The following is a 24,678-nucleotide window of genomic DNA, read 5'->3' as shown; positions in this document are numbered from 1 at the left end:
CTGTTTCTCTTGATCGTTGCTGAGATGTTTCTACACCTTAATTGGAGTCCACTACTGAACGTCCGGAGAGCAGCACAAGCAGAACCCAGTGCCTGAGGTCTCTTCGAGACTGAGCCCTGCAATGTCCAGTCCAGTGGGGTCTGGGTATAGCGCACTAAAGTCCAACTGAGAAAAGGTCAATCAGATAGCTGCCATGTAGATATCAGCTCAAGCAGAGCTGTAATGAAGAATCTTTACTGAAGTCAGTGGAAGACCAACCGAAAAAAAAAATGAAGAAAAAAATGCTAGCAAAAATTGGGTTAGACTTTTCTCAGCAAAGCTGAATTAAAGATGTCCATCTTCCAAGGACACTAGCAAAACTGAAGCATGCTGGGTAGAGGAGGAGTTATCCTACAGATTTCTTGTTTCCGCAATAAGAGATAAAAAAAATAAAATCTATTTTCCCTATATTTATAGTGTCACCTAATGAACAATATTTGTGTATACTATGCACTTTCATCACTAGGGGACCGGCGGCAGTACATATACTGCTACAAGGCAGCCCCTATGCGCAGGATCACGTATATAAATGTGACTCGCGCTCCCGCTTATTACACAGGCTGGTGTCACGACCCGCTGGTGTCCCTAAGGGATCAATCATTCAGTTTAGGCCAGTGATGTCCGGCCAAAGTTGGATGTTCGGTCCCTGTCCTATCCTGTCCTTTGTTTACAGTTACACAGGACAGGATATGATGTAAATCTTCTCTGCCTGGGCACATTCCGTCCCAGAGAGAGAAGACGACACAGTAAACGTGAGTAAAACAGCACACATTTACAGTTAGAACACAACTAGGCCACATTTAACCCCCTGATCGCCCCCCCCCCTCCGTTAACCCCTTCACTGCCCTGTCACCAGTGTCATGAATTACTGTATACAGATTTTTTACTGATCACTGTATTAGTGTCACTAGCGACTTCCGATAGCATTAGTGCCCCTCCCAGATAGCGCCAGTTTGCCCGCTAGTAAACCAGTAATCCCATTTAACCCCTTGATCGCTCTCCCCCCCATTTAACCCCTTCAGTGCCCTGTCACCAGTCTCATTATTTACAGTGTACAGATTTTTTACTGATCACTGTATTAGTGTCGTTTGCGAGTTCAGACAGTGTTAGCACCCCTCCCATATAGCGCCAGATTGCCCGCTACTACACCAATAAACCAATAATAGCATTTAACCCCTTGATCCCCCCCCCCCCGCATTTAACCCCTTTACTGCCCTGTCACCAGTGTCCTTAGTACAGTGTACAGATTTTTTTGCTGATCACTGTATTAGTGTCACTGGCGACTTCAGATAGGGTTAGTGTCAGTTAGCGTCCCTCCCAGATAGCGTCAGATTGCCTGCTAGTACACCAGTACTCACATTTAACCCCTTGATTGCCAGGAACACGCTCACTTGCACACTATTGCACACTAAATCTCCACTGCTATTATAGTGTCTGAACAGATCAATATCTTTTTTTTATCTTCGTTTTTTTCAGCCAGGGATGAGCTTTTGTCAGGGATCCTATCGCTGTGCAGCGGTGCGACGGATCAATTCGAGTAGCGGCGGAGCGAGTGCGCAGGAGCATACGGCCGCGCATGCGCAGCAGCGCGGGAAGCTCGTGCATGCACAGTAAGAGTCCACGTCACGGCCAATGGGCTCTTTAAACCTGCTGCAAATGAATCACTGCCTTCTGGTCTAAATACGCTCCTGTGCTCAAATTTCTGATTCTGATACCTGCTCTTCTGTATAGTCGCCTAAGAAAGAACTCCACCTGCACCGACCCCGGCTATTCCTGACCATTTTCCTGCCTGCTCCTCTTGTACTTATCTGCCCGCTTGTTACAGACCCGGCCTGCCTGACTCTGCTGTATGATTCTGTCTGTAACCGCACCTGACCTGCGTCTTGCCTACCTACCACTGCACTCACGGTTTTGCATCCAGACTACCGCCACACCTGCCTGCTGCTGAACCTACATTCCTGCACCCACACCTGGCTTGTGTTCGGATCTCCTGAGTTCCCAGCTACCTGACAGCTGCAAGATCCGCACGGCACTCCCGCCACTCCTGGCTCTGCACCCTTGCTCCCACCTTCAGGGACTCCGAGCAGGAGACGTAAGAGGACGCCTTCTCTCTATTTCAGGCTCCCCAATCTGGTACGTAATAGTCACCCTGTATACTGCTTCCGCTAGTGGTCTTCTCTACCTCAGCTGGGTGTACTGGGGGCCGCGACCTGGTCCCAGCCTGCTCCAAGTCCATCCCCACCATCAGGGGCTCTGGTGAACAAGCAGACTGGGGCTTAGACCCCGCACCCTGGGAAACCCTAGCTGTGGGTCTAGAGAGCTACCCGCCATAGCCATGACAGCTTTCATGTAAAAGCAATCCTAGTGGCTACTTAGGTGCAGAATTGCTTTTACAAGCAGCAGGAGAAGATACCCCTCCTCCCCCGCTGCCATCCACGGCCTTCTCGGGGAGTCCTGTGCCATCGGGAGAACCTGATAATGCAGCCAGTGTTTCTGCCAGCTGACCATAGAGCTGATTGGAGACCAGAATGGTGCCAATCATCTCTATAGTCTAAGAAATCTGAAGCTATGAGCATTTTATCACTTCAGGTTTGCAGGATATAAACAGCGCCCTTTGTAAATTGGGAAAGCATCTGATTACACCAATCTTGGTTTGATTAGATAATGTAAGGGCAGAGGTGATATCTAGAGTCTGATAGACTCCAGATTTTTCAAAAAAGAATATATGACAATGCTCATTGAAGTTACAGGGGATATTTGAATTCCCTGTGATAGCATTAAAAGTGATAAAAAAAAGAAGAAAAAAAAATGAAAAAGGGACAGTGTACAAATAATTATAAAAATCAAAAAGTATCCTTGCCCCTCACGCGCACCTGCTTGCGCAAGAGTTGACCCTGTGCCAGTATGTAAACAGCGATTGCACCACGCATGTGAGGTATTGCCGTGAACGTCAGATCAAGGGCAGTAATTCTAGCACTAGACCTTCTCTGTAAATCTAAAATGGTAGCTTTTAAAGGCTTTTAAAGCGTTGCCGATGGATATTAAAAATGTCTGCAGTTTGTCGCCATTGCACAGGGCATGCACAGTTTTAAAGGATGTCATGTTTGGTATCTATTTACTCAGCATAGCATCATCTTTTATGAGTTACCAAATCATTTGCCAATATATTGTGTCCACCTCAAGAAACGTGATAGGCAGTCAGAATGTAAAAGCTGTGTAAATTCCATTATCTATACCACAGTTTGTAGACGCTATAACTTTCACACAAAGCAATCAACATACACTTATTGGGATTTTTTTTTAACCAAAAACATGTAGCAGAATACATTTTGGCCTAAGTTTATGACTAACTTTGAGTTTACTGTATATTTTTTTATAGCAAAAAGTAAAAAAATAGTTTTGGTTTTTTTTCAAAAATTCTGGTCTTTTTTTGTTTATAGCGCAAAAAATAAAAAGCACACAGGTGATCAAGTACCACCAAAAGAAAGCTCTATTTGTGTGAAAAAAGGGTCTAAATTTCATGTACAGCATTGCATGACCACGCAATTGTCAGTTAAACTAGTGCAGCGCTGTAAGGCAAAAAATGGCATAACTTACAGCATCTATACCATAGTTTGTAGACACTATAACGTTCATACAAAGCAATCAATATACACTTATTGGGATTTTTTTTTTACCAAAGACATGTAACAGAATACATTTTGGCCTAAATTTATGACTTTGTTTATTATATATTTTTTATAGCAAAAAATATAGTTTTTTTCAAAATTTTTGGTCTTTTTTGTTTATAGCGGCAAAATTAAAAGCGCACAGGTGATCAAATACCACTGAAAGAAAGCTCTATTTGTGTGAAAAAAGGACGTAAATTTTGTTTGGGTACAGCTACGACTGCACAATTACCAGTTGAAATAGTGCAGTGCCGAATAGCAGAAAAAGGCCTGGTCATTAAGGGGGGTAAATCCTCTAGAGGGCAAGTGGTTAAATACAAATAACTATTAAGGCAGTAGGTAGAACAATTTTAACTGCAAAAATACTGAAGTTAAAAGTAAACGAATTAAGCCACACACGGATATGTGAAAACAGTAAACATTTTCCCAAAATTATGTTAAAAAGCTTTAGACTTACCTTTGTGGTTAATGGAGAAAACTGTAAAGGAGATAAAAGCTGTGGCAGAGGTTTTGCCCAGTACATTATTTGTGAAAGTTCTTCCATATCACATGCATGATCAGAAATTTTTAAGTGGCTGTCATTTAAATCTTGAAGTACAAACACATCTTTTACTGACGTCTCTGTGTAGAATGGCTGGTCTCCTTTATTTTCATGTGATTTTTCACAGTTAGCAGAATCATTTGATGTATTTACAATAGCAGATTCGGAGAACGTTTCAAACTTGCAACTTGATGCTGATGTATTAAGGTGTCTAGCAGGTGGTGTGCGATCATCAGGGCTCTGGCAGTGCTTTCCATCTCTTAAACTGGTTTCTAAGGGAAACAAAAATTGATAAAAATATTGCTTGCTTTACATTGTGGTAATGTCCTAAACTGGGAAAAAAAAATCAAGCTATTGTATAGTTCATTAATGAATTTAATACTGGTCTGATCACATGGGTGTTGAAGGTGAAACAGATTGGGGAAAATCAGGTTTCCCTGCCATAGACTATCTTCTCTTGCATATCTAAGCATATCAAACTAAAAACAAAAAAATATCACAACTTTCCAGTTCTTAGATGTGGTAGCTACATTAATCTTTGTTCAAGCTTTCTTTCCTTTTTATTCCAGGAAGACCTTCCTGTCTCACACCCAGAACAAAATAGAGTCGTGCTGAGTGGCGCTCAGCCATTCACAGGCAGGTTTGTATTTCATCAATGAATACAAATCTTCCTATGACGGGTACAGTTGGAGAAGCGGGTTGATGATATTACAGGGATGTTGAATTTATATCGCCTGATGCCTGGGTAGGTAGTTTTCTCTCTTGCCTGCAGCCCTGCTGTGGGCAAGAAGCAGGGCTCATCTGTCAGGTGGAAGCATTCGCCGATTGCTTCCACACAGTGCCAGCTTACCCCCCCCCCCGTGAACCTCCCCTCGCTTGAGGTCTCCCGGGCTGAATTTGCCCATCTGTGGGCCCGGGATCGGCTCACCACCGTCAGCTAGAGGGGAGGGAGTAGAGCGGACACGTACGCTCCCCTCCCCTTGTTGTCCTGACCCGGAAGTGAAGTTATGATGTCACTTCCGGGTCCCCGCATTACATTCTTTCCCGGAACTACCACTATTTTATTCTCTAGGGTCTCTGCTTTCAGAAAATATATCATGTTAGGTGGTTGTGTAATCTTCAGGCCTAAAATGATTTTTTAAACTTGTGCAGAAAACACAAATAATGGCTCTGGCAACGAAAGGGATAAAGGATAAGCAGGACACTCCCATTTCCTGATGAGCACACAATCAGTGCTCATTACACTGCAATGTCTCTCCCCTCCCTGCTAGTCCACGGGTGCAGTGCTAGAGACAGGCAAGGAGGGGAGGAGGAGATAAACAGCACAATATTAAAAATATTAAACGTTTAATTCGCCATAAAGCTCCCAATAGTCCTAAAATCACCTCAAATTTAAATATGGTTTTGGTCAAATATTTTTTTTTTCTTAATCTGGACAAGTAGATCAGGGCACCGATTTAGTCCCCGGACAAGTAGTTTTTTTCAAAAATTTCCACAAATCTGTGTTACTATCTCCAACTCTGTCAGAGGAAACGTTGTATTCATTGATAGAATACAAAGCTACCTATGAATGGCTGAGCACCGCTCAGTTGGACTCTGTTTTGTTTTGGGTGTGAGACAGAAAGATATCATCTCACACCCAGAACACAGTGCTGTAAACTGTATGTAGATGAGGCTACATACAGTTTATATAGTATGCCCAGCTTGGCCCAAACAAACTATTTAAAGTGACAGTAAAGCTGGACATTAACCTTAATGTACAATTTTACACTATTTTTGGTTAAATTTTGGTTATTTGAAAGGTGTTTAAAAATTAGTGATTTTTAACCGATGTTGGCTATTCTTTTAGCTCAAACTCCCCCACCACCACTTTGAAGCCCTCCAAAGTCTATTTTTGCAAATTGCATTACTGAAAAACAATTTATGGCAAGTACAATTTTTTTTTCTCTCAATATTCAGGGCCCAGTAGACCAAGGGGATGTTCAAAAGTAATCCCAAACAAGGGGAGGGGAAACAACATACCATTCCAGTAATCTTAGATCTGGCTGGTCACACTTGCAGGTAGTCTTAATTTTCACATCAAATATCTATTTAGTTTTAGTCGTATTTTAGTTGACTAAAATCTCCACTACATTTTAGTCAACTAAAATCGAATGGGTTATTTTAACCACATCTCGACCGCCCCTATAGCAGATATACTGCTACAGGGCATCAGTGGTGTGCAAAATCACGTATATATATAGTTTTGTTCAAAATAATAGCAGTGTGTTGAAAAAAGTTAATATACCTCAAAATCCTTCTAATTGCTTTTATTTCCATAACACAAATGCATTGGGAACACTACACATTCTATTCCAAATCAAAACATGAAGAAAAATAGATCAAATTTGTGTTGTTCCTCTAAAACAATTGAAGAAAAGTGAATAGACTGTTCAAAAAAATAGCAGTGTTTGTATTCTTCTTTACAAACTCAAACATTCACTATATAAACTGAAAAATGTTTGAAGATTTTGCTTTCCTTTGAATCACTTAATGAATATTTAGTTGTAGTCGCACTGTTTCTGAGAACTGCTGTACATCTGTGTTGCATGGAGTCAACCAACTTCTGGCACCTGTGAACAGGTATTCCAGCCCAGGATGATTGGACTACATTCCACAGTTCTTTATTTCTTGGTTTTGCCTCAGAAACTGCATTTTTGATGTCACCCCACAAGTTTTCTATTGGATTAAGATCCGGGGATGGGGCTGGCCACTCCATAATGTCAATCTTGTTGGTCTGGAACCAAGATGTTACACGTTTACTGGTGTGTTTGGGGTCGTTGTCTTGTTGGAACACCCATTTCAAGGGCACTTCCTCTTCAGCATTAGGCAGCATGAAATACTTATCAAGTATTCAAACTGATCCATGATCCCTGGTATGCGATAAATAGGCCCAACACCGTAGTATGAGAAACATCCCCATATCATGATGCTTGCGCAACCATGCTTCACTGTCTTCACAGTGTACTGTGGCTTGAATTCAGTGTTTGGGGGTTGTCTGACAAACTGTCTCCGGCCACTAGACCCAAAAAGAACAATCTTACTTTCATCAGTCCACAAAATGTTGCGCCATTTCTCATTAGGCCAGTCAATGTGCTCTTTGGCAAATTGTAACCTCTTCAGCACGTCTTTTTTTCAACAGTGGGACTTTGCGGGGGCTTCTTGCAGATAGCTTGGCTTCACATAGGCATCTTCAAATTGTAACAGTCCTCACAGGGAACTTTACACCTTCTTTGATCTTCCTGGAGCTGATTGTTGGCTGAGTCCTTGCCATTTTCGTTATTCTTTTATCCATTTGAATGGTAGTTTTTTCGCTTTCTTCCACGTCTTTCAGGTTTTGGTTGCCATTTTAAAGCATTTGCGATCATTTTAGCTGAGCAGCCTATCATTTTTTGCACTTCTTTATATGTTTTCCCCTCTCCAATCAACTTTTTAATCAAGGTACGCTGTTCTTCTGAACAATGTCTGGAACGACCCATTTTCCTCAGAATTTCAGAGAGAAATGCACTGTAACCAGCATGCACAACACTTGCTGCCTTTCTTCCTTAAAAAAGGGCAATAATTGCCACCTGTTTTTCAAAGAATGAATGACCTCACTAATAGAACTCCACACTGCTATTATTTTGAACATGCCCCTTTCAATTAGTGATTCAATTACACAGAATCAGCAGCATGCATGTCATGACTGTTGGGTTTGTTGGATTTCTATTACTCTACTACACCCGCTAGTAAATTATTTGCCATGTAGAAATATCATTTCTACCAAAAACAGTGATTGATCAGGTTAGTGATGTCTGACTGCTATTATTTTGAACACAACTGTATATGATTTTGTTATTCCTGGTAGGGGGCAAGCATGAGCCGCACACACGCCCTACCCGCGCCACCATTCGCGGCTGTCATTCACCGGTGCCCGGTGATTACCAAGCATCTCCGACCTGGAGGAGGACTGCTTTGTTTACTAACAGTCATCCTCTCTGTTGGCTCGGACACCCTGCTGTGCACAGCCATCCACAGCAGTGTGCTTACAGTGAAGCACCAACATATCACCCCTTAGTAAAACACTCCCAGCACACAGTTAACCCTTTGATCACCCCTCATGTTAACCTCTTCCTGCCCAGTGTCATTAGTACAGTGTCAGTGCTTTTTATTAGCACTGATCACTGTATTGGTGTCACTGGGGATGTTCATGATATCATCAATGAAATGCAGCTCCCTGATAACAGCAGCACTCATGCAGCCCCATAAAGGGACACTGCCACCACCATGTTTCACTGTAAGCACCATGCATTTTTCTCTGTACTTCTCACTTTTGCGACGCCATACAGTTTTGAAGCCATCAGTTCCAAAAACATTTATCTTGGTCTCATCATTCCAAAGTACAGAGTCCCAGTAGCCATCTTCTTTTTCAGCATGGGCCTTGGCAAATGCTAGGTGGGCTTCTTTGTGTATTGGCTTTAGGCTTTCTTCGTGGACGACACCCATGCATGACATTCCTCTGCAGTGTACGCCGTATTGTGTCAATGGAAACAATTACCCCAGTTTGGCTTTCTACCTTTTTTAAGCTAACTGCAGTGAAATTGCATGGCAATTTTCAACCCTTCTCATCAGAAGACACTCCTGTTGAGGTGTTAACTTTCATGGAAGGCCTGGACATTTCTGTGAGATGGTTGCAGTTCCAACTGACTAATAAGTAAAGCTTTGCTGATCTTGTTGCCTTCACCTTTCATGTGTAAAGAAATGATTTTCTTTCTCAGGCCTTGTGACATTTCTCTTCCATGTGGTGCTATTGCTGACAGCATGAAATGGGCAGAGGTTTTCTTTGTTAAGTCACGCCCTTTTACAATCAACTGTCTGCTGAACACTGGTTTAATGAATAATTAGACTTACCTGTAGTTGAATTCGTGTTAATTAGGATTTTGTTGTCTAAAATTTAGCTTTGCTTTTAAGACTTTCATTGGGGTATATTAATTTTTTCAACATGGTCTTGAATTAATTTGTTAGGAAAAATACTTTGTGTGCAAATTAACAAATCTTGTTTGCAATCAATGTCCTGCATTTTGTGGAATTATTTTGTAGTATAGTGTCCTAAAGGAAATGTTGATTCTGAAAGGGAAGTAATGGTTTTCTGACAATTCTGTTGGGGTGTGCTCATTTATGCTGAGCACTGTATATACTGTTTGTGTCACTACCATTTCCCAATATCCCTGTATATTGTTTTCACTTAGAAGCCCATCTAAAAGTTTTTTTTTAATTATCAACACTCTGCCGACACCAACAACTGTGGAAGGGAGCTCCACATCTCCACACCCAACAGTTAAGCATCCCTTACACTGTTTATAGTTAAAAAGCTTCTTGTTCAACTCCATTGAGTGGCTGTGTGTCTTATTAAGAGACCTGAGACTTAACAGTTTTCGCCCTATGCACGAATCACCATAAGTTATTTGTATACTGTGATCATATCTTAAGCTTCTCTTCTCCAGGGAGACCAAGTTTATTGCTTGTAGTCGTTCCTCACAGCAGAGGTTCTCTAACCCCATTAAGCTTTGTTGCCTTTCTCTGGACTCTCACCAGTTCCACACATCCTTCCAGAGGACTGGAGATCAGAACTGGATGGTATGGTCAAGATTTGGCTGAACCAGAATCTTGTGAAGTGGTAGAATTATAGTTTTATATTTTGAGTAAATACCATTTTTAATGCATGCTAATAGTCTGCTAGATTTGCTTGTTGCAGCTTAGCACTGAATACTATTGCTGAACCTGCAATTTTCTAGGACCCCAAGATCCTTTTCCATCCTCTATTTCCCAGAGGTTTACCCTCTAGCGAGTAACTTGGATTCATATTTTTAGCTGCCAAGTGCATTACTTTTACATTTTTCGATAGTAAACCCAATTTGTCATGTAGCTGCCCCCCCTTTGTCTTATTGAGATCTTCCTGTAAATGTGCTATATCCTGTTGTGATATAATTACCCTGCTTTGCTAATTCATTGAGGTATTCATACCAACCTCTATATAATTTATGAACAAATTAAACAAAATTGGTCGCAGGACAGAGCCTTGGGGTACTCCACTTGTATCTCCAGACTATTCAGAATTTACACGATTTATCACCACCCTCTGGACACACTCTTGTAACTAATTTTCTATCCATGTATCCAGGATCAGTGATCAGGAACCATGGTGACCGTGCTTCCTGATCATCAGTGGGGACCAAAGCCATCAATGACAGCCAGGATCAAGAGCCACCAGCTGCTCTAAGTGTCAGCTATTGGCTCTCGAGGGGGGAATGTTTATAAGCGTATCCCCAGCATGGGGCATTGTGCTTAGAAACATTTATAAACAAATAATGGGCTGGAATGGCTTAACATAGCAGAGCTCACAATCCTTGTTCTTTTAACTGCAGTACATTTACAACAGTAACATTTAATACTTGCATAATAAGTAAAAAGTTTGAATCTATTTACTGAATAGAACATTGCTTTAAAAGGAAAATTAAAGCAATATTTGGAAAACCTTAGGTTCTTACCTAGCAGTAGTTTATCTCCATCACTGTTTTCAGCCGAGGACTCTATGCAATCCCAAAGTTCTTCCAGCAAAATTCTGATTTTTTCTTGACAAGAATGGAGAGAAAAAAAACTATATGCAATATTAAGATAGTAATAATGTGAAAGAAACACAAAGTAGGTAGATCTGAGTACGATTAGCTCCTCCACCAAAAATAAGTATAAATAAATTAACAGCAGTGGTGGATGTAAACAACCTCCCTTAACCACTGAAGCTCCAAAAGCTTTATTTCCTATACAGGACTGCACTATTTTAACTGACAATTGTGCGGTCATGCAACACTGTACTCAAACGAAATTTATGGCATTTTTTTCACACATAATCATCTTGTAGCGGGACTGTGATAAGTTTGGCCGGCAATCTGACACGGACGCTTTGTGGGCACGGACTGACAATGACATCACCAGTGGCACTAATATAGTGATCAGTGCTAAAAATATACACTCACCGGCCACTTTATTAGATACACCTTGCTAGTACCAGGTTGGGCCCCCTTTTGACTTCATAACTGCCTTAATTCTTTGTGGCATAGATTCAACAAGGTGTTGGAAACATTCCTCAGAGATTTTGGTAAGTATTGACATGACAGCATCACGCGTTTGCTGCAAATTTGTCGGCTGTACATCCATGATCCATATCTCCTGTTCCACCACATCCCAAAGGTGATCTACTGGATTGAGATCTAGTGACTGTGGAGGCCATTGGAGTACAATGAACTCATTGTCATGTTCAAGAAACCAGTTTGAGATGATTAGCGCTTTGTGATAAGATGCATTATCCTGCTGGAAGTAGCCATCAGAAGATGGGTACCCTGTAGTCATAAAATAATGGACACGGTCAGCAACAATACTCAGGTAGGCTGTGGCGAATAACCGACGCTCAGTTGGTACTAACGAGCCCACACCATTACACCATCACCAACAGCCTGAACCGTTGATACAAGGCAGGATGGATCCATGTTTTCATGTTTTTTACTCCAAATTCTGGCCCTACCTTCTGAATGTTGCAGCTGAAATCGAGACTCATCAGGTCAGGCAACATTTTTCCAATCTTCTATTGCCCAACATTGGTGAGCCTGTGTGGATTGTAGCCTATGTTTCCTGTTCTTAGCTGACGGGAGTGGCATCCGGTGTGGTCTTCTGCTGCTGTAGCCCATCTGCTTTAAAGTTCGACGTGTTGTGCATTCAGAGATGTATTCTGCATACCTTGTTAGTAACAAGTGGTTATTTGAGTTACTATTGCCCTTCTATCATCTCGAACCAGACTGCCCATTCTCTTCTGACCTCTGACCTTCACAGTAGATCACTGTTTGAAATATGTAGACCAGCCTGTCTGGCACCAACAACCATGCCATGTTCATAGTCACTTAAATCCCCTTTCTTCCCAATTCTGATGCCAAGTTTAAACATCAGCAAGTCGTCTTCACCTTGTCTAGACACCTAAATGAATTGAGTTGCTACCATGTGATTGGCTGAATAAGCAATTTGTGTTACCATGCAATTGAATAGGAGTACCTAATAAAGAGGCCGGTGGGTATACACAGTCACTGCATTAATGACACTGGTTGGGAAGGGGATAACATTTACTAAAGATAGTTTTATTTCTTACAGCATTCTGTCCTTCTGTATAGACCTCTGTATTGTTTACCAATACAGAGCCCTAGGCTGTGATTTGACACAGCCAATTAGCAGGTACCGGCCATGAATCATTGGCCAGGGTCTGCTGACATATTCCTGCTATGTCAAATCACAGTGGAGTAGATGGGCAGGGGCACGTGCATGCAGTCCCAAAATCCAGAAGAGGCCAGCAACACACAGGTATGTCGATGTACCTGTAGCTTCCGCAGGAAAAGTACTGAGGTGGGTCAGCAACTGGTTAAAGGAGATCACAAAATACACTTCCATATGATAAAACCAACACAGTGATATAAATGTTTTTTTTTTTTAAATCCAATTAAGCTTACTTGAAAAATCTACTTCCATTTTGCCTGTTTTGCCCATCTGCCCTTTCCACAGCGTTTAATTTTTAAGGACTACATATCCAATGGCACCCTGCTGACTGTATGCAGTGATTCCAGTACCGACTCCTCCTCTCAGCACCTCTGTAGTGCAGAAGGCAGGCTCTTTGAATTCTGTGACACAGCAGTGCCTACTCACAGGCCATAGTGACTATGTGTCGCATAATTCAAGGAAATAAAAGTGTGGAAATCTTAATGTCCAGATTAATGTACGTAGCCAAGAAAAAAATTGAAATATAATGTAGAAAAATGTTGACCATAAATACTCTTTAAAAGGTATATAAAAGAAGTTACTTATATACAGTGAGGTCCATAAATATTGGGACATGGACACAATTCTAACATTTTTGGCTCTATACACCACCACAATGGTTTTGAAATGAAACAAACAAGATGTGCTTTAACTGCAGACTGTCAGCTTTAATTTGAAGGTATTTACATCCAAATCGGGTGAACTGTGTAGGAATTACAACAGTTTGCATATGTGCCTCCCACTTGTTAAGGGACCAAAAGTAATGGGACAGAATAATAATCATAAATCAAACTTTCACTTTTTAATACTTCGTTACAAATCCTTTGCAGTCAATTACAGCCTGAAGTCTGGAACGCATAGACATCACCAGACGCCCTGGTGATGCTCTGTCAGGCCTCTACTGCAACTGTCTTCAGTTCCTGCTTGTTCTTGGGGCATTTTCCCTTCAGTTTTGTCTTCAGCAAGTGAAATGCATGCTCAATCGGATTCAGGTCAGGTGATTGACTTGGCCATTGTATAACATTCCACTTCTTTCCCTTAAAAAACTATTTGGTTGCTTTTGCAGTATGCTTTGGGTCATTGTCCATCTGCACTGTGAAGCGGCATCCAATGAGTTGTGAAGCATTTGGCTGAATATGAGCAGATAATATTCCCGAACACTTCAGAATTCATCCTGCTGCTTTTGTCAGCAGTCTCATCATCAATAAATACAAGAGAACCAGTCCATTGGCAGCCATACATGCCCACGCCATGACACTACCACCACCATGCTTCACTGATGAGGTGGTATGCTTAGGATCATGAGCAGTTCCTTTCCTTCTCCATACTCTTCTCTTCCCATCACTCTGGTACAAGTTGATCTTGGTCTCATCTGTCCATAGGATGTTGTTCCAGAACTGTGAAGGCTTTTTAGATGTCGTTTGGCAAACTCTAATCTGGCCTTCCTGTTTTTGAGGCTCACCAATGGTTTCCATCTTGTGGTGAACCCTCTGTATTCATTCTGGTGAAGTCTCCCCTCGATTGTTGACTTTGACACACATACACCTACCTCCTGGAGAGTGTTCTTGATCTGGCCCAACTGTTGTGAAGGGTGTTTTCTTCACCAGGGAAAAATTCTTCGGTCATCCACCACAGTTGTTTTCCGTGGTCTTCCGGGTCTTTTGGTGTTGCTGAGCTCACCGGTGCGCTCCTTCTTTTTAAGGATGTTCCAAACAGTTGTTTTGGCCACGCCTAATGTTTTTGCCATCTCTCTGATGGGTTTGTTTTGTTTTTTCAGCCTAATGATGGCTTGCTTCACTGACAGTGACAGCTCTTTGTATCTCATCTTGAGAGTTGAGAGCAACAGATTCAAAATGCAAATAGCACACTTGAAATGAACTCTGGACCTTTTATCTGCTCATTGTAATTGGGATAATGAGGGAATAACACACACCTGGCCATGGAACAGCTGAGAAACCAATTGTCCCATTACTTTTGGTCCCATAACAAGTGGGAGGCACATATGTAAACTGTTGTATTTCCAACACCGTTCACCTGATTTGGATGTAAATACCCTCAAATTAAAGCTGACAGTCTGCAGTTAAAGCACATCTTGTTCGTTTCACTTCAAATCCATTGCGGTGGTGTATGGAGCCAAAAATGTTAGAATTGTGTCAATGTCCCAATATTTATGGACCTGACTGTAGTTATACCAATTATAACTGAAAACAATATGTATAACATTTGTTGTACTATATGCCATGACGAAAATATAAAGATAGGGAAGTAATTACTTCTTATAAGTCTGTTATGTGTCATTTAGAGGGATTGTTAAACACCAAACCAATGTATTGTACATAAAAGATAATCTGCCATTTGACCCAATCAGTATATGGACTGAACAGAAAATATAAGCAGGATAACAAGGATCCTCTCCCATTGACAAACTAGTGGTGACATATGCTAGTTTGCAAACTCAGTTCAGGTCAATTTGAGATTAAATTTGTTTGCTTCTTTTTCTCCATATAAACCAGTGTGAATTTGTGGCAAATGGATGTAGCACGGGGCGTGGCCTGGCTATGGGAGAGAGCGGATGTGCAGCCTGAGAGCTCCTGCTAGATTGGGGCTAAAAGAAGCTTCACGGGGCAAGGAAGCCCACATTACACTCTGCGATGCCAGGAAGGCAGCGGGTATGTACCACCCTCACTCGATCCCCACAGACTGGCTCTGGGGCCCTGGATTCCTACTTTGCCGGGTCCCTGGAACTGTGCCATGAGGAATCCATGAAAGGCGCCGGACTGTCCGGCACTCATGGCCTCTCCTCTAGCTGCCACCTCTGGTTGTCATAACCAGGGAGACACCATTGGCCCGGCCCAGGTATGCAGCAATAGCCCCACTACTTCTCATGCTTCCACGCTGCCCATGACCGCGTGTTTGGTCCTGGGCGACATTGCTGGAGACTGCGACATCAGAGAGCACATAAGGGCACTCCCTACAAAGGCTGACATGATTCAATTACACTAATTACAACTGTTGAATCCTCGTTTAATGAGGCCTTAGATAAAGTGTGAGCTGATACCACTGCTATAGGCTATCGGGTGGAAGCTGTAGAATCTGCTCATGCAACACTAGCCCACTTGGTTATAAAACTTGGGGAGGCCTCCCGCACGCATGAACACATGCTAGACTCACTATTACTGCAACTAGACGATCGGAAGAGACGCCAAAATATACGGATTCGTGGCCTGCCTGAGGCAACCCGTGTGCAAGATCTGGTGCCCACGCTCCAAGGGATTTTTAGACTGATTCTGGGTAACTCTGCCTCCACAATGATAGAAATTGATTGGGCGCATCATGCCCTACTGCCGCCACCTCAAGATGTGAATAAGCCCAGAAATGTCATCTGTCGCTTACATAAATACGGTGTTAAGGAGGCAATCATGTCTGCTATGAGGGGCAAGCGATATGTAGATTTTGATGGTGCTCATCTGCTGCTCTTTCCTGACTTGTCCAGGTGCACCCTCATGATGCAGAGAGCTCTGGGTCCTGTTCTGGCTTTACTGCGACAAGGAGGAGTGATGTACCGCTGGGGCTTCCCCTTTCGTCTTACTGTCAGCAGGAATGGCAAGACTGCCATCTTACGCACCAAGGATGATCTTTGTGCATTTCTGGAAACTCTGGAGCTGCTTCAAGTGGACTTTCAGGACTGGCGATATTCCAGCGATGTGCAAATCCCATTGGGTCCAGACGGCTGGCAGTCGGCCCCTCAGAAAACCCAACGCCAAAGACGGGGGGACTTCCTCTGACTCTCATGGACTGTCTTCTTGAAAGCTTCCTGGTTTAATAATATTACAGTTGGTTAAAATTGGTTAATTTTGAAATATGAATGCTTTTTTCCGTGCTGAATTGCTGTGCTATTTGTGCCCTCCTGGTCTGGTGGCGCAGATAGAGGTAGATTTTTGTTTGACCTTATGGGCTATCCCGTCCTAGCCCTTTTTCTTGGATCTTGATGTATAGCTTGGCCCAGGGCTGGGTATCAGTTTCTCCCTCATGGCTAGTCACTACCCCCAAGTAGGATCGTCTCCGGTACAAGGAGATGTTACTGTTAATTACAGTCCTTTAGGAAACTCGGGTCGGGGGTCCTGTGGGGCCTCGTCCAAGTCCTACCCCCCCCCCTTCCTTTTTTAGATTAGGGCAGGTGGCCCATTCTGTGGGACTACTGCCCTCTCTCTCCATCTCTCTTCTGCTTTCTATTTTCTTTTGTGTTTTGCTCAAGGGTTCTAGTGCTGTCTCTGCATTTGGGATGGGGAGGGTGGTCATATGGTTTTTACGCTGTTCCCTGGACTGGGCCTCCTGGAGTGGGGTTCCTGGTCCGCTCTTAGGATTGACTGAATGGAGTCCTCATTGTCGGTAGTTTCCTATAATGTTCATAGTCTATGTTCCCCTTCTAAATGTGAGAAGCTTTGACAGGAACTACGTCGCATAGGCCCGACTGTGCTACTGCTCCAGGAGACCCACTTCACGGTGATCTCCGTGCCCAGGCTCCCCCAGTCTATATTTAGTCAGTGGTTTTCTTGCCCATCCCAGCTCCCTAAAGCTCCGGGAGTGATTATTGCGGTACATAAGTCATGTCCTTTTGTTCCTGTAGCTCAACTGGCGGATCCGGAGGGTAGATTTTTGCTTTTTAACCTCCCTAGCGGCCTGATTATGTCCATATTTCTGTGCTCAAAGCGGTACATTTTTTTGCATGGAAATATGTATTTTTTTTTATTGTAGGCCTGTAATTTTTAGGAATAACTCACTGAAATCTGTCCAAACAAGAGTCTAGTAAACATCCCGGGTATGGTAAAATGTGAAACACGAAATCATAAATTATAATTTAATAATCATAAAAAATATAATTAAAAATTTTTTAATTCAATAATATAATCAAACCAAAAACACTGAAAATTGAAATATAGCGCTAAGTTCGCACATCACTGAGCAAAGTCGCAAAATCGTTTTCAGTGTCTGATGACAAATTTCCCCACGAATCATCACTCAATTCTGCAAGTAGTTTTAATTTACTATCGCTGTTCTCTAGCTGGTCTAAAACCGATTTTGACCTAAAGGGACGCTTTTTGGACGCCATGGACGTTTCTCAGTTTCCAGGCAGAAAGAACAGTAAAAATGTAGGCCGGGCACAGGACAAAGCACTAAGGACAAAATGTATGTGAAATGGTTTGATACAGTAATGTTTTACTATGTTATTTTATTGAATTTAGTGAATGTCACTTTTTGTCAATTTTCAAATTTCTCGCCATTCCGTCCCCGTACATCACAGGGGACGGAACCCAGAAGACATATGCCGGCATCCGCTGGAGGACATTACAGGGGACACTGCAGGAGCGTCATCGCAGGAGCGCAGGACAAGGTAAGAAAACAGATCCCGGAGCAGCGCCACATGGTAAGCCCGAGTGTAGCTCGGGGTTACCGCTTGTGGTACTGAAACTTTACCCCGAGCTACTATCAATGGCGAGGTCTACACGCTTGCTAATTTGTACGCTCCTAATACGCGGACTGTCGACTTTCTTTCCAAAACGCTGAAGAAGCTTCTTACTTTTAAGGAGGTTTCCTCTTGTTGGGTGGGGATTTTAATCTCCCCCCGGATACTCATTTAAATACCTCATCTGGGAAGTCAACCTTTTCATTTAAAGCTCTAAACACTTTCCGGAAATGTTGTAGGACCTTCATCTAGTTGATAGCTGTAGGGTGACCCATCCTTCTTATAAAGACCACAGTTACTTTTCCCACGTTCATAGATCTTATTCCCGAATTGACCTCATTTACCTTGATCAATACCATTTAGGGCGTATCTGTAGTGCGGATATTGGTTCTGTGACCATATATGACCATGCTCCCGTTTTGCTGACTTTTGACCTTACACTCCCCCCATAGACCCACATGGACTTGGCGTTTAAATGAAACCCTGTTAGATGATGCCACTGTCAAGGCCACCATTGAATCCTCCATTGCTATTATTTTCAACTTAACTCTACTGAGGAGGTATCGGGTGGGGGTGTGGTGGGAGGGTCACAAAGAGATGATTAGAGGCGAATTGATTGCTCATGGTTCCAGACTCAAAAAAGCCAAGAGTTTCGAAATTGAGACCTTAGTTCAAAGCATTTGCTCACTTGAACAACTGCACAAAAGCAGATTATGGCCGTCTGATCTGACAGATCTTAGAGCCAAGTTGTCGGACTGCCTTGAGAGGCAGGGTAAAAATAAGATGAGGTATTATGCACTTAAATTTATGAACATGGGAATAAGTGTTGCCGTCACTTAGCCCACTTTCTTAAACGGCAGACCTCATCTCAGGTACATAAATTGATGGTTAATGACAAACCAGTGATGGGCTCTACTCATATTGCAGATGCTTTTCAGGCATTATATAGCTCTTTGAATGACATTAAACGGGACACCCGACCGGTCCCAGACTGCCTCTCATAGGACTTTCATTCGCCAGTATCTTAGTGAGGTGCAGTTCCCTCGCTTTGCAGCGGAGGCAATTGAGGATTTGGAGTGCCGGTTACCCCTCTTAAAGTTGCCTCGGTTATCTTGGATCTTCCTAATGGTAAGAGCCAGGGACCCGATGTTCTTTTCTAATGCTTATTATAAAAGCATGGGTCACCTTCTAGCCGGTTCGGTAAGTGAATATTTTTAATGCCCTCACGACCTCCACCCCTATATCTCGAGAGGCCTTGTTAGTCCATATCGTTGTTATTGCAAAACCGGGAAAAGACCCTTACACTGTCAAAACTACCGCCCATTTCGTTGCTGAACTCTGTTAAGATTTTCTCTAAACTTACTGCAAACAGATTACGGGAACTCCTCCTGGGGGTCATCCACCCTGATCAAACGGGGTTTATTCTAGGCCGTGAGGCCCGAGATAATACGATCTGAGCCCTGAACGTCCTTCACTGGACTCGCTCAGTCCAAATTGTTCCCCTTTCTTAGCCTTGTCGACTGACGCTGAGAAGGCGTTTGACAGGGTGGATTTTGCACTTCATTGAGAGACCTTGCTGACACTAGGGCTGGGAGAGAAGAGATGGGATGGATTATGACCCTGTATGCTGAACCTGAAGCTAGAGCTAAGGTCAATGTTTCCCAGGTATGGCACCCTCTCAAATTTAGCATTAACTATGGAAACAATTGAGTACTGTCTGTGATACTTTTTTATTTGCACTAACATACAATTTTGAGGACAAGCTTTTGGGGTTTGTCCCCTTCTTCAAGGTCCGAGCAGTACTATTACAATGTTTTAGCATGAGGTGATTGTAGCCGTATTAGTTCATTTGCGACAGGAATGATTTTAGCAGAATGTTAGAAGTTGGAGATGAGAGAAAAAAAAAAAAAAAAGCAGAAACACAAGCCTAGGGTTAACCTAGAGATAAGATATAGCAAAGCAAAACCAAATACTGGGGGGGGGGGGGGGGGGGGGGGACACAACAATCACAGAGAGAGTCATAAAAATGTCGGATAATGAGTGAGGGATCCCATGTCCAAATTAAGGCCCTTATCTCTTGTGTGAAATAGAATTATCATTCTTCGTTCAAATGTTTTTCTTTCCTGAATAGATTTGAAATTTCCTTTCAGAACTAAAACATTGAGGTCTCCCAAAGTGTGGTCTGGTTGTGCGAAATAGTGCCCCACAGGTGTGCAAAAGTTATCTTTAAAAGTTATCTAGAGCGAAGAGCTATACATGATTTGCGCAATAATCAGGCCATCACCATCAAACCAACGGATAAAGGAGGAGCAGTTGTTGTGATGGATACAAACAAATATATACAAGAAGGCCAGAGGCAGCTGGAAGCTTGTCCTCAAAATTGTATGTTAGTGCAAATAAAAAAAGTATCACGGACAGTACACAATTCTGTCGCATGTGCACTAATACGGCTACAATCACCTCAAGCAGCATTAACTATGCGAAGTCTGAGATTTTACCGGTCACGATCTCACCGGATCTTGCACATTCACTGAAGGCTAATTTACAATGTGTATGGCGGCCCCACAAGTTGACTTACCTGGGTACCCAGATCTCTCTGGACCCCAAATTGTTGTATTCGGAAAATTATGGGGTACTGCTGCAAGGGGTGGAGAGGGACCTGGGCACTTGGCATGATACGGCCCTTACATGGTTAGGCCGCATTAATAAAATGACAATTCTGCCGAAAATTTTGTATTTACTCTCGACGATCCCGATCCATCTCCCACCGATATTTTTTAGCCGTTTGCGTCGATTGTTTACAACTTTTATTTGGCAGGGGAAGAGACCTCAACTGGCGTTCTCACTTCTCCATAGGCGCAAGGAGGATGGGGGCCTCAGAGATCCAGATGTATCCCTCTACTATAAAGCCATGGCCCTGGTTCATATTTTAAATTGGACACATGGTGCAGAAAAAGTATGGGGCCCTTTGGAAAAGTGTATAGCCGGTGGGAATCTGGCTGAAGCCCCTTGGATTCCTTGAGTTATCAAGTTTGACGAGTCCGGTTAAGCTTAACACATTGCAGGTCTGGGATCAGGTTAATAGATAGGTTGGCCTTTCCCCTCCGACTTCGCCCCTTGCTCCGCTAGGGGGTTTCCCTTGGTTTCTGTGTGGCGAACATGCATCCTTTTTTAACGTATGGGGTGGAGTGGTGTTTGTCAGATGTCAGAACTTGGCCCCATCTGGGCGTCTGCTGCCACTAGATTGCCTGCGTAGGCCCTTTGGGTCATTCCCTATAGATTTTTGGCATAATCGTCAGATATATGATGTCTTTCAGAGGTTGCTTCCTACTGTCCACTTTTTCTCAGATGACACCCTATTATATACGAGAATGGGAGGCTGAATTGGGTTTCGACCTAGAACCCCCACAATTGCGTAAAATCACTCAGATGACCCATGTCTCCTCCATCAGTTCCAAAACGCAAGAATCATGCTATAAGTTTTTGTCTTGGTGGTACAGGACACCTTCCCGGCTAGCTAAGATTTTCCCTGGGGCTGATAACAGATGTTGGCGGGGATGCCCTCAAGAGGGCACTTTCTTGTATATTTGCTGGTTTTGCCCCAAGATTCAAAAGGTTTTGGAGGGCTGTCTCCCCCAGGATTCAGAGAACAACCCTTCAACCTATTGATTTCACCCCTCTGCCCTACCTGTTCCATGGCACCCCTTCTTCTATTAAAATTTACAAACGTAGTGTTACCCCACACCTATTGAATGCCGCTAAGAGCGTAATACTACTCCTCTGGAGGCAGAACCAGTGCCCTACTGTTGCGGAGTGGAAGTGAGAGGTTGATAGTATCTATGAAGCTGGACGCTGGATCTATACTGTTAAAAACGAGCTTCAGAAATTCCACGACATATAGTCTGGGTGGTTAGACTACTCTATGGAACTAGAAGATCCAGTTGACCATCCTCCAGGAACGGGTTCCCCATGATTTTTGATCCCCACCTTGGCCCCTGGATCTTCCCCCCAGCTGGTTCTACTCTGTAGGTCTGGGCCCGGTGATTCTGCCATTTGACCAACGTGCACTGGGTTTCTTTCCGGTTCTTTCTCCTGATTTGCCTCTCTCCTGTTTTGACCCGCGTGTCCAGCCCTTGAACCTGTGTTATCCTTTTTTTTTTCCTCTGGCCCTACAGGGCCTCTGCTCTTTTTTTTTTTTTCGTCTTTTCTTTCCTTATCTTGTATCTCTATACCTCCGTGTCTTTGCCATCTTGCATATGAGTGCTGTTTTTTATGCCAATGCCCTACGTGCTAAATATTGTCACTTCAATTGCCTTAAGTTGAAACGTGGAATGTTACGGGAGCACGCTTGATCTATCACCCAGAGACTGGCTGGCCTCATGAGCCCAGACCCAGACTAGGCATGGCCCAGACTATGAGGCAGAGACGTAGCTCCTGCCTTGCAGCCGGGTCCCTTGGCGATGAGTCTTGTGCTGGTTCTCGCTGCCTTGACGGTGAGCGAGGGGTACGTGGCATGACATTTGTATTGTACCGTATGCTCGATCTGCATTTGTAATACATCATTGTACGCAGGGCCTGTTGTGGGTCCTGCTTGCTCAAAAAGGTTATCTTTTCTATGTGTTACTACAAGTTTTTGTCTTCACAATTGCTTTATCCTTTGTCAGGAAAATCTTTAATAAAGACAGATTATACAAAAAAAAAAAAATGGATGTAGCACAGTGAGACAAGAAGTTAGCAAATAAGCCAGGAGTCTACACATCTATTTAATAAAAATGCTGATAACACAGGTATCCCATTTAACAAATGTTTAGTATTTAGGAGGAGAGAAAAAAAAATTTGCATTCTTTTTGATAAAGTATATAAAGCTGAAACTTTTTTAAAGACTTGGTTAGCGAGAAGGTTAAAACACGTAGCTTTTTCTTAATTTCTGGGCCCTTTTACTGTCTGTCCCAGAAATACAACAGTGAGTATTTGGAAAACTCTGCAAAACGAGCAAATTCCCACACAATCAGAAAATCGTCCGAAATTATTTGAAGGGACAAGCACAAAAATGTTTCTTGTACAATACCAGATTGTACGATTTTCGTTTAACTGCTTCCGTGCTGCCTTATAGCAGAAATATTGTTACAGGGCGGCATGGGTGCGCACAATCACGTATATATATATATATATATATATATATATATATATATATATATATATATATATACACCTGATTTTGCCATTCTTGGTAGAGGCCGCGTGCACTTCCTACGCAGCCTCGGCTGTAAGTCACCGGGTCCCAACCAGTGATTTCTCGCCGACACCCGGTGATCGCAGAGTATCTGCAATGGGGGAGAGTCCTGTGTATAAACAACAGATCTCTCCCGTCAGCTCCTGGACACTGCTTTGTATGGCTCTGCATAGCAGAGCCATACAAAGCAGTGTGCTTACATTGAAACACAGCCTCACAGTAAAACAGCACAGTTAACCCTTTGATCGCCCCACATGCTAACCCTTTTCTGCCCAGTGCCATTAGTAGAGTGTCAGTGCTTTTTATTAGCACTGATCACTATATTGGTGTCACTGGGGATGTCAGTGACACCAAGTCAGTTCCCCTCCACCAGTGTCAGAATGCCCGGCGCAGTCCCACAGTCCAGTATACATAGCGCCATTTGTAAACGCTATAAATTTCACGTAAACCAATTAATTTACATGTATACAGATTTTTTTTTAGCAAAGACATGTCACAGAATACATTTTAGCCTAAATTTGTTACGAAATTCGATTTTTAAAACATTTTTTACTGGACACGTTGAATAGCAAAGAAAAAAAAATATACTGTTTTTTTTCTCAAAATTGTCAATCTTTTTTTGTTTATAGCACAAAAAATAAAAACCGCACAGGCGATCAAATACCACTGAAAGAAAGCTCTATCTGTGGGGAAAAAAGGACGTAAATTTAATTTGGGTGCAGCGTTGCATGACTGCGCAATTGTCAGTGAAAGTAACGCAGCACTGTATCGCAAAAAATGGGTTGGTCAGGAAGGGGGGTAAATCCTCTGGAGGGCAACTGGTTAATCAGTACAGTTTTCATCTGACAATACAATCATCACTTTCAAATATTTATTCTATTGTACAAGACTTTAACTTTAATAACCTCTTCACTTTCAAACCCACTAACATATCAGATTTCTGATCGCTTTCTGTCCCAGTGACAAAGGTCTCCATAAAGATAATGCATTTTCCAGAAGGGACACAGGAACCTGGGAGCAATAGCAACTTGAGGTTATAACCTCTTTGCTCACTTTATTTAAAGCTAAAAATGGCTATAAATACACTTTAATTATGGCACCTCACCTTGTACTCCCATGCACTGTCTACATAATGATGCCTGGAGCTACCAATCAAACACTAACCGATATCTTGCCAAGATGGGAAGACAATTTTTAAAGAAAAATCACAGTGCTGGCAATGTTAGCCAATCAAATAGAAGCCAAGTGTATCAGAATATAGATTAGAAAAATACTGTTTTTTTTTTTACCTTTACACTACTTATTACACAAGTCTAGGTTCCATTTCAATGCCACATATACATTATGCAATTTTTCCTTT

At 42.7% G+C, this 24,678-nt stretch overlaps 1 protein-coding gene across 7 annotated transcripts in view; it reads right to left on the bottom strand.

The window, feature by feature from the left end:
* ICE1 (interactor of little elongation complex ELL subunit 1) overlaps positions 1-24,678 on the bottom strand; it is a 304,724-nt gene that overhangs the window by 180,060 nt on the left and 99,986 nt on the right. For all 7 annotated transcript variants that reach the window (XR_016313265.1, XM_089681035.1, XM_089681038.1 and 4 more), the window contains 2 exons: positions 10,815-10,898; positions 4,165-4,520 (listed from right to left, as the gene is read on the bottom strand). Coding sequence is in view for 6 of the 7 variants with exons in the window: in XM_089681035.1 (XP_089537161.1) it covers positions 4,165-4,520; positions 10,815-10,898 (440 nt within the window). In the remaining variant the exon portion in view is untranslated. The remainder of the gene's footprint in view (positions 1-4,164; positions 4,521-10,814; positions 10,899-24,678) is intronic.

Source organism: Staurois parvus, unplaced genomic scaffold, assembly GCF_062004578.1.
Source record: "Staurois parvus isolate SC_StPar_1 unplaced genomic scaffold, SC_StPar_1.0 ptg000257l, whole genome shotgun sequence".
NCBI classification, from domain to species: Eukaryota; Metazoa; Chordata; class Amphibia; order Anura; family Ranidae; genus Staurois; species Staurois parvus.
The sequence above is the reverse complement of the archived record's forward strand: the minus strand, read 5'-3'. Positions and strand labels throughout refer to the sequence as shown.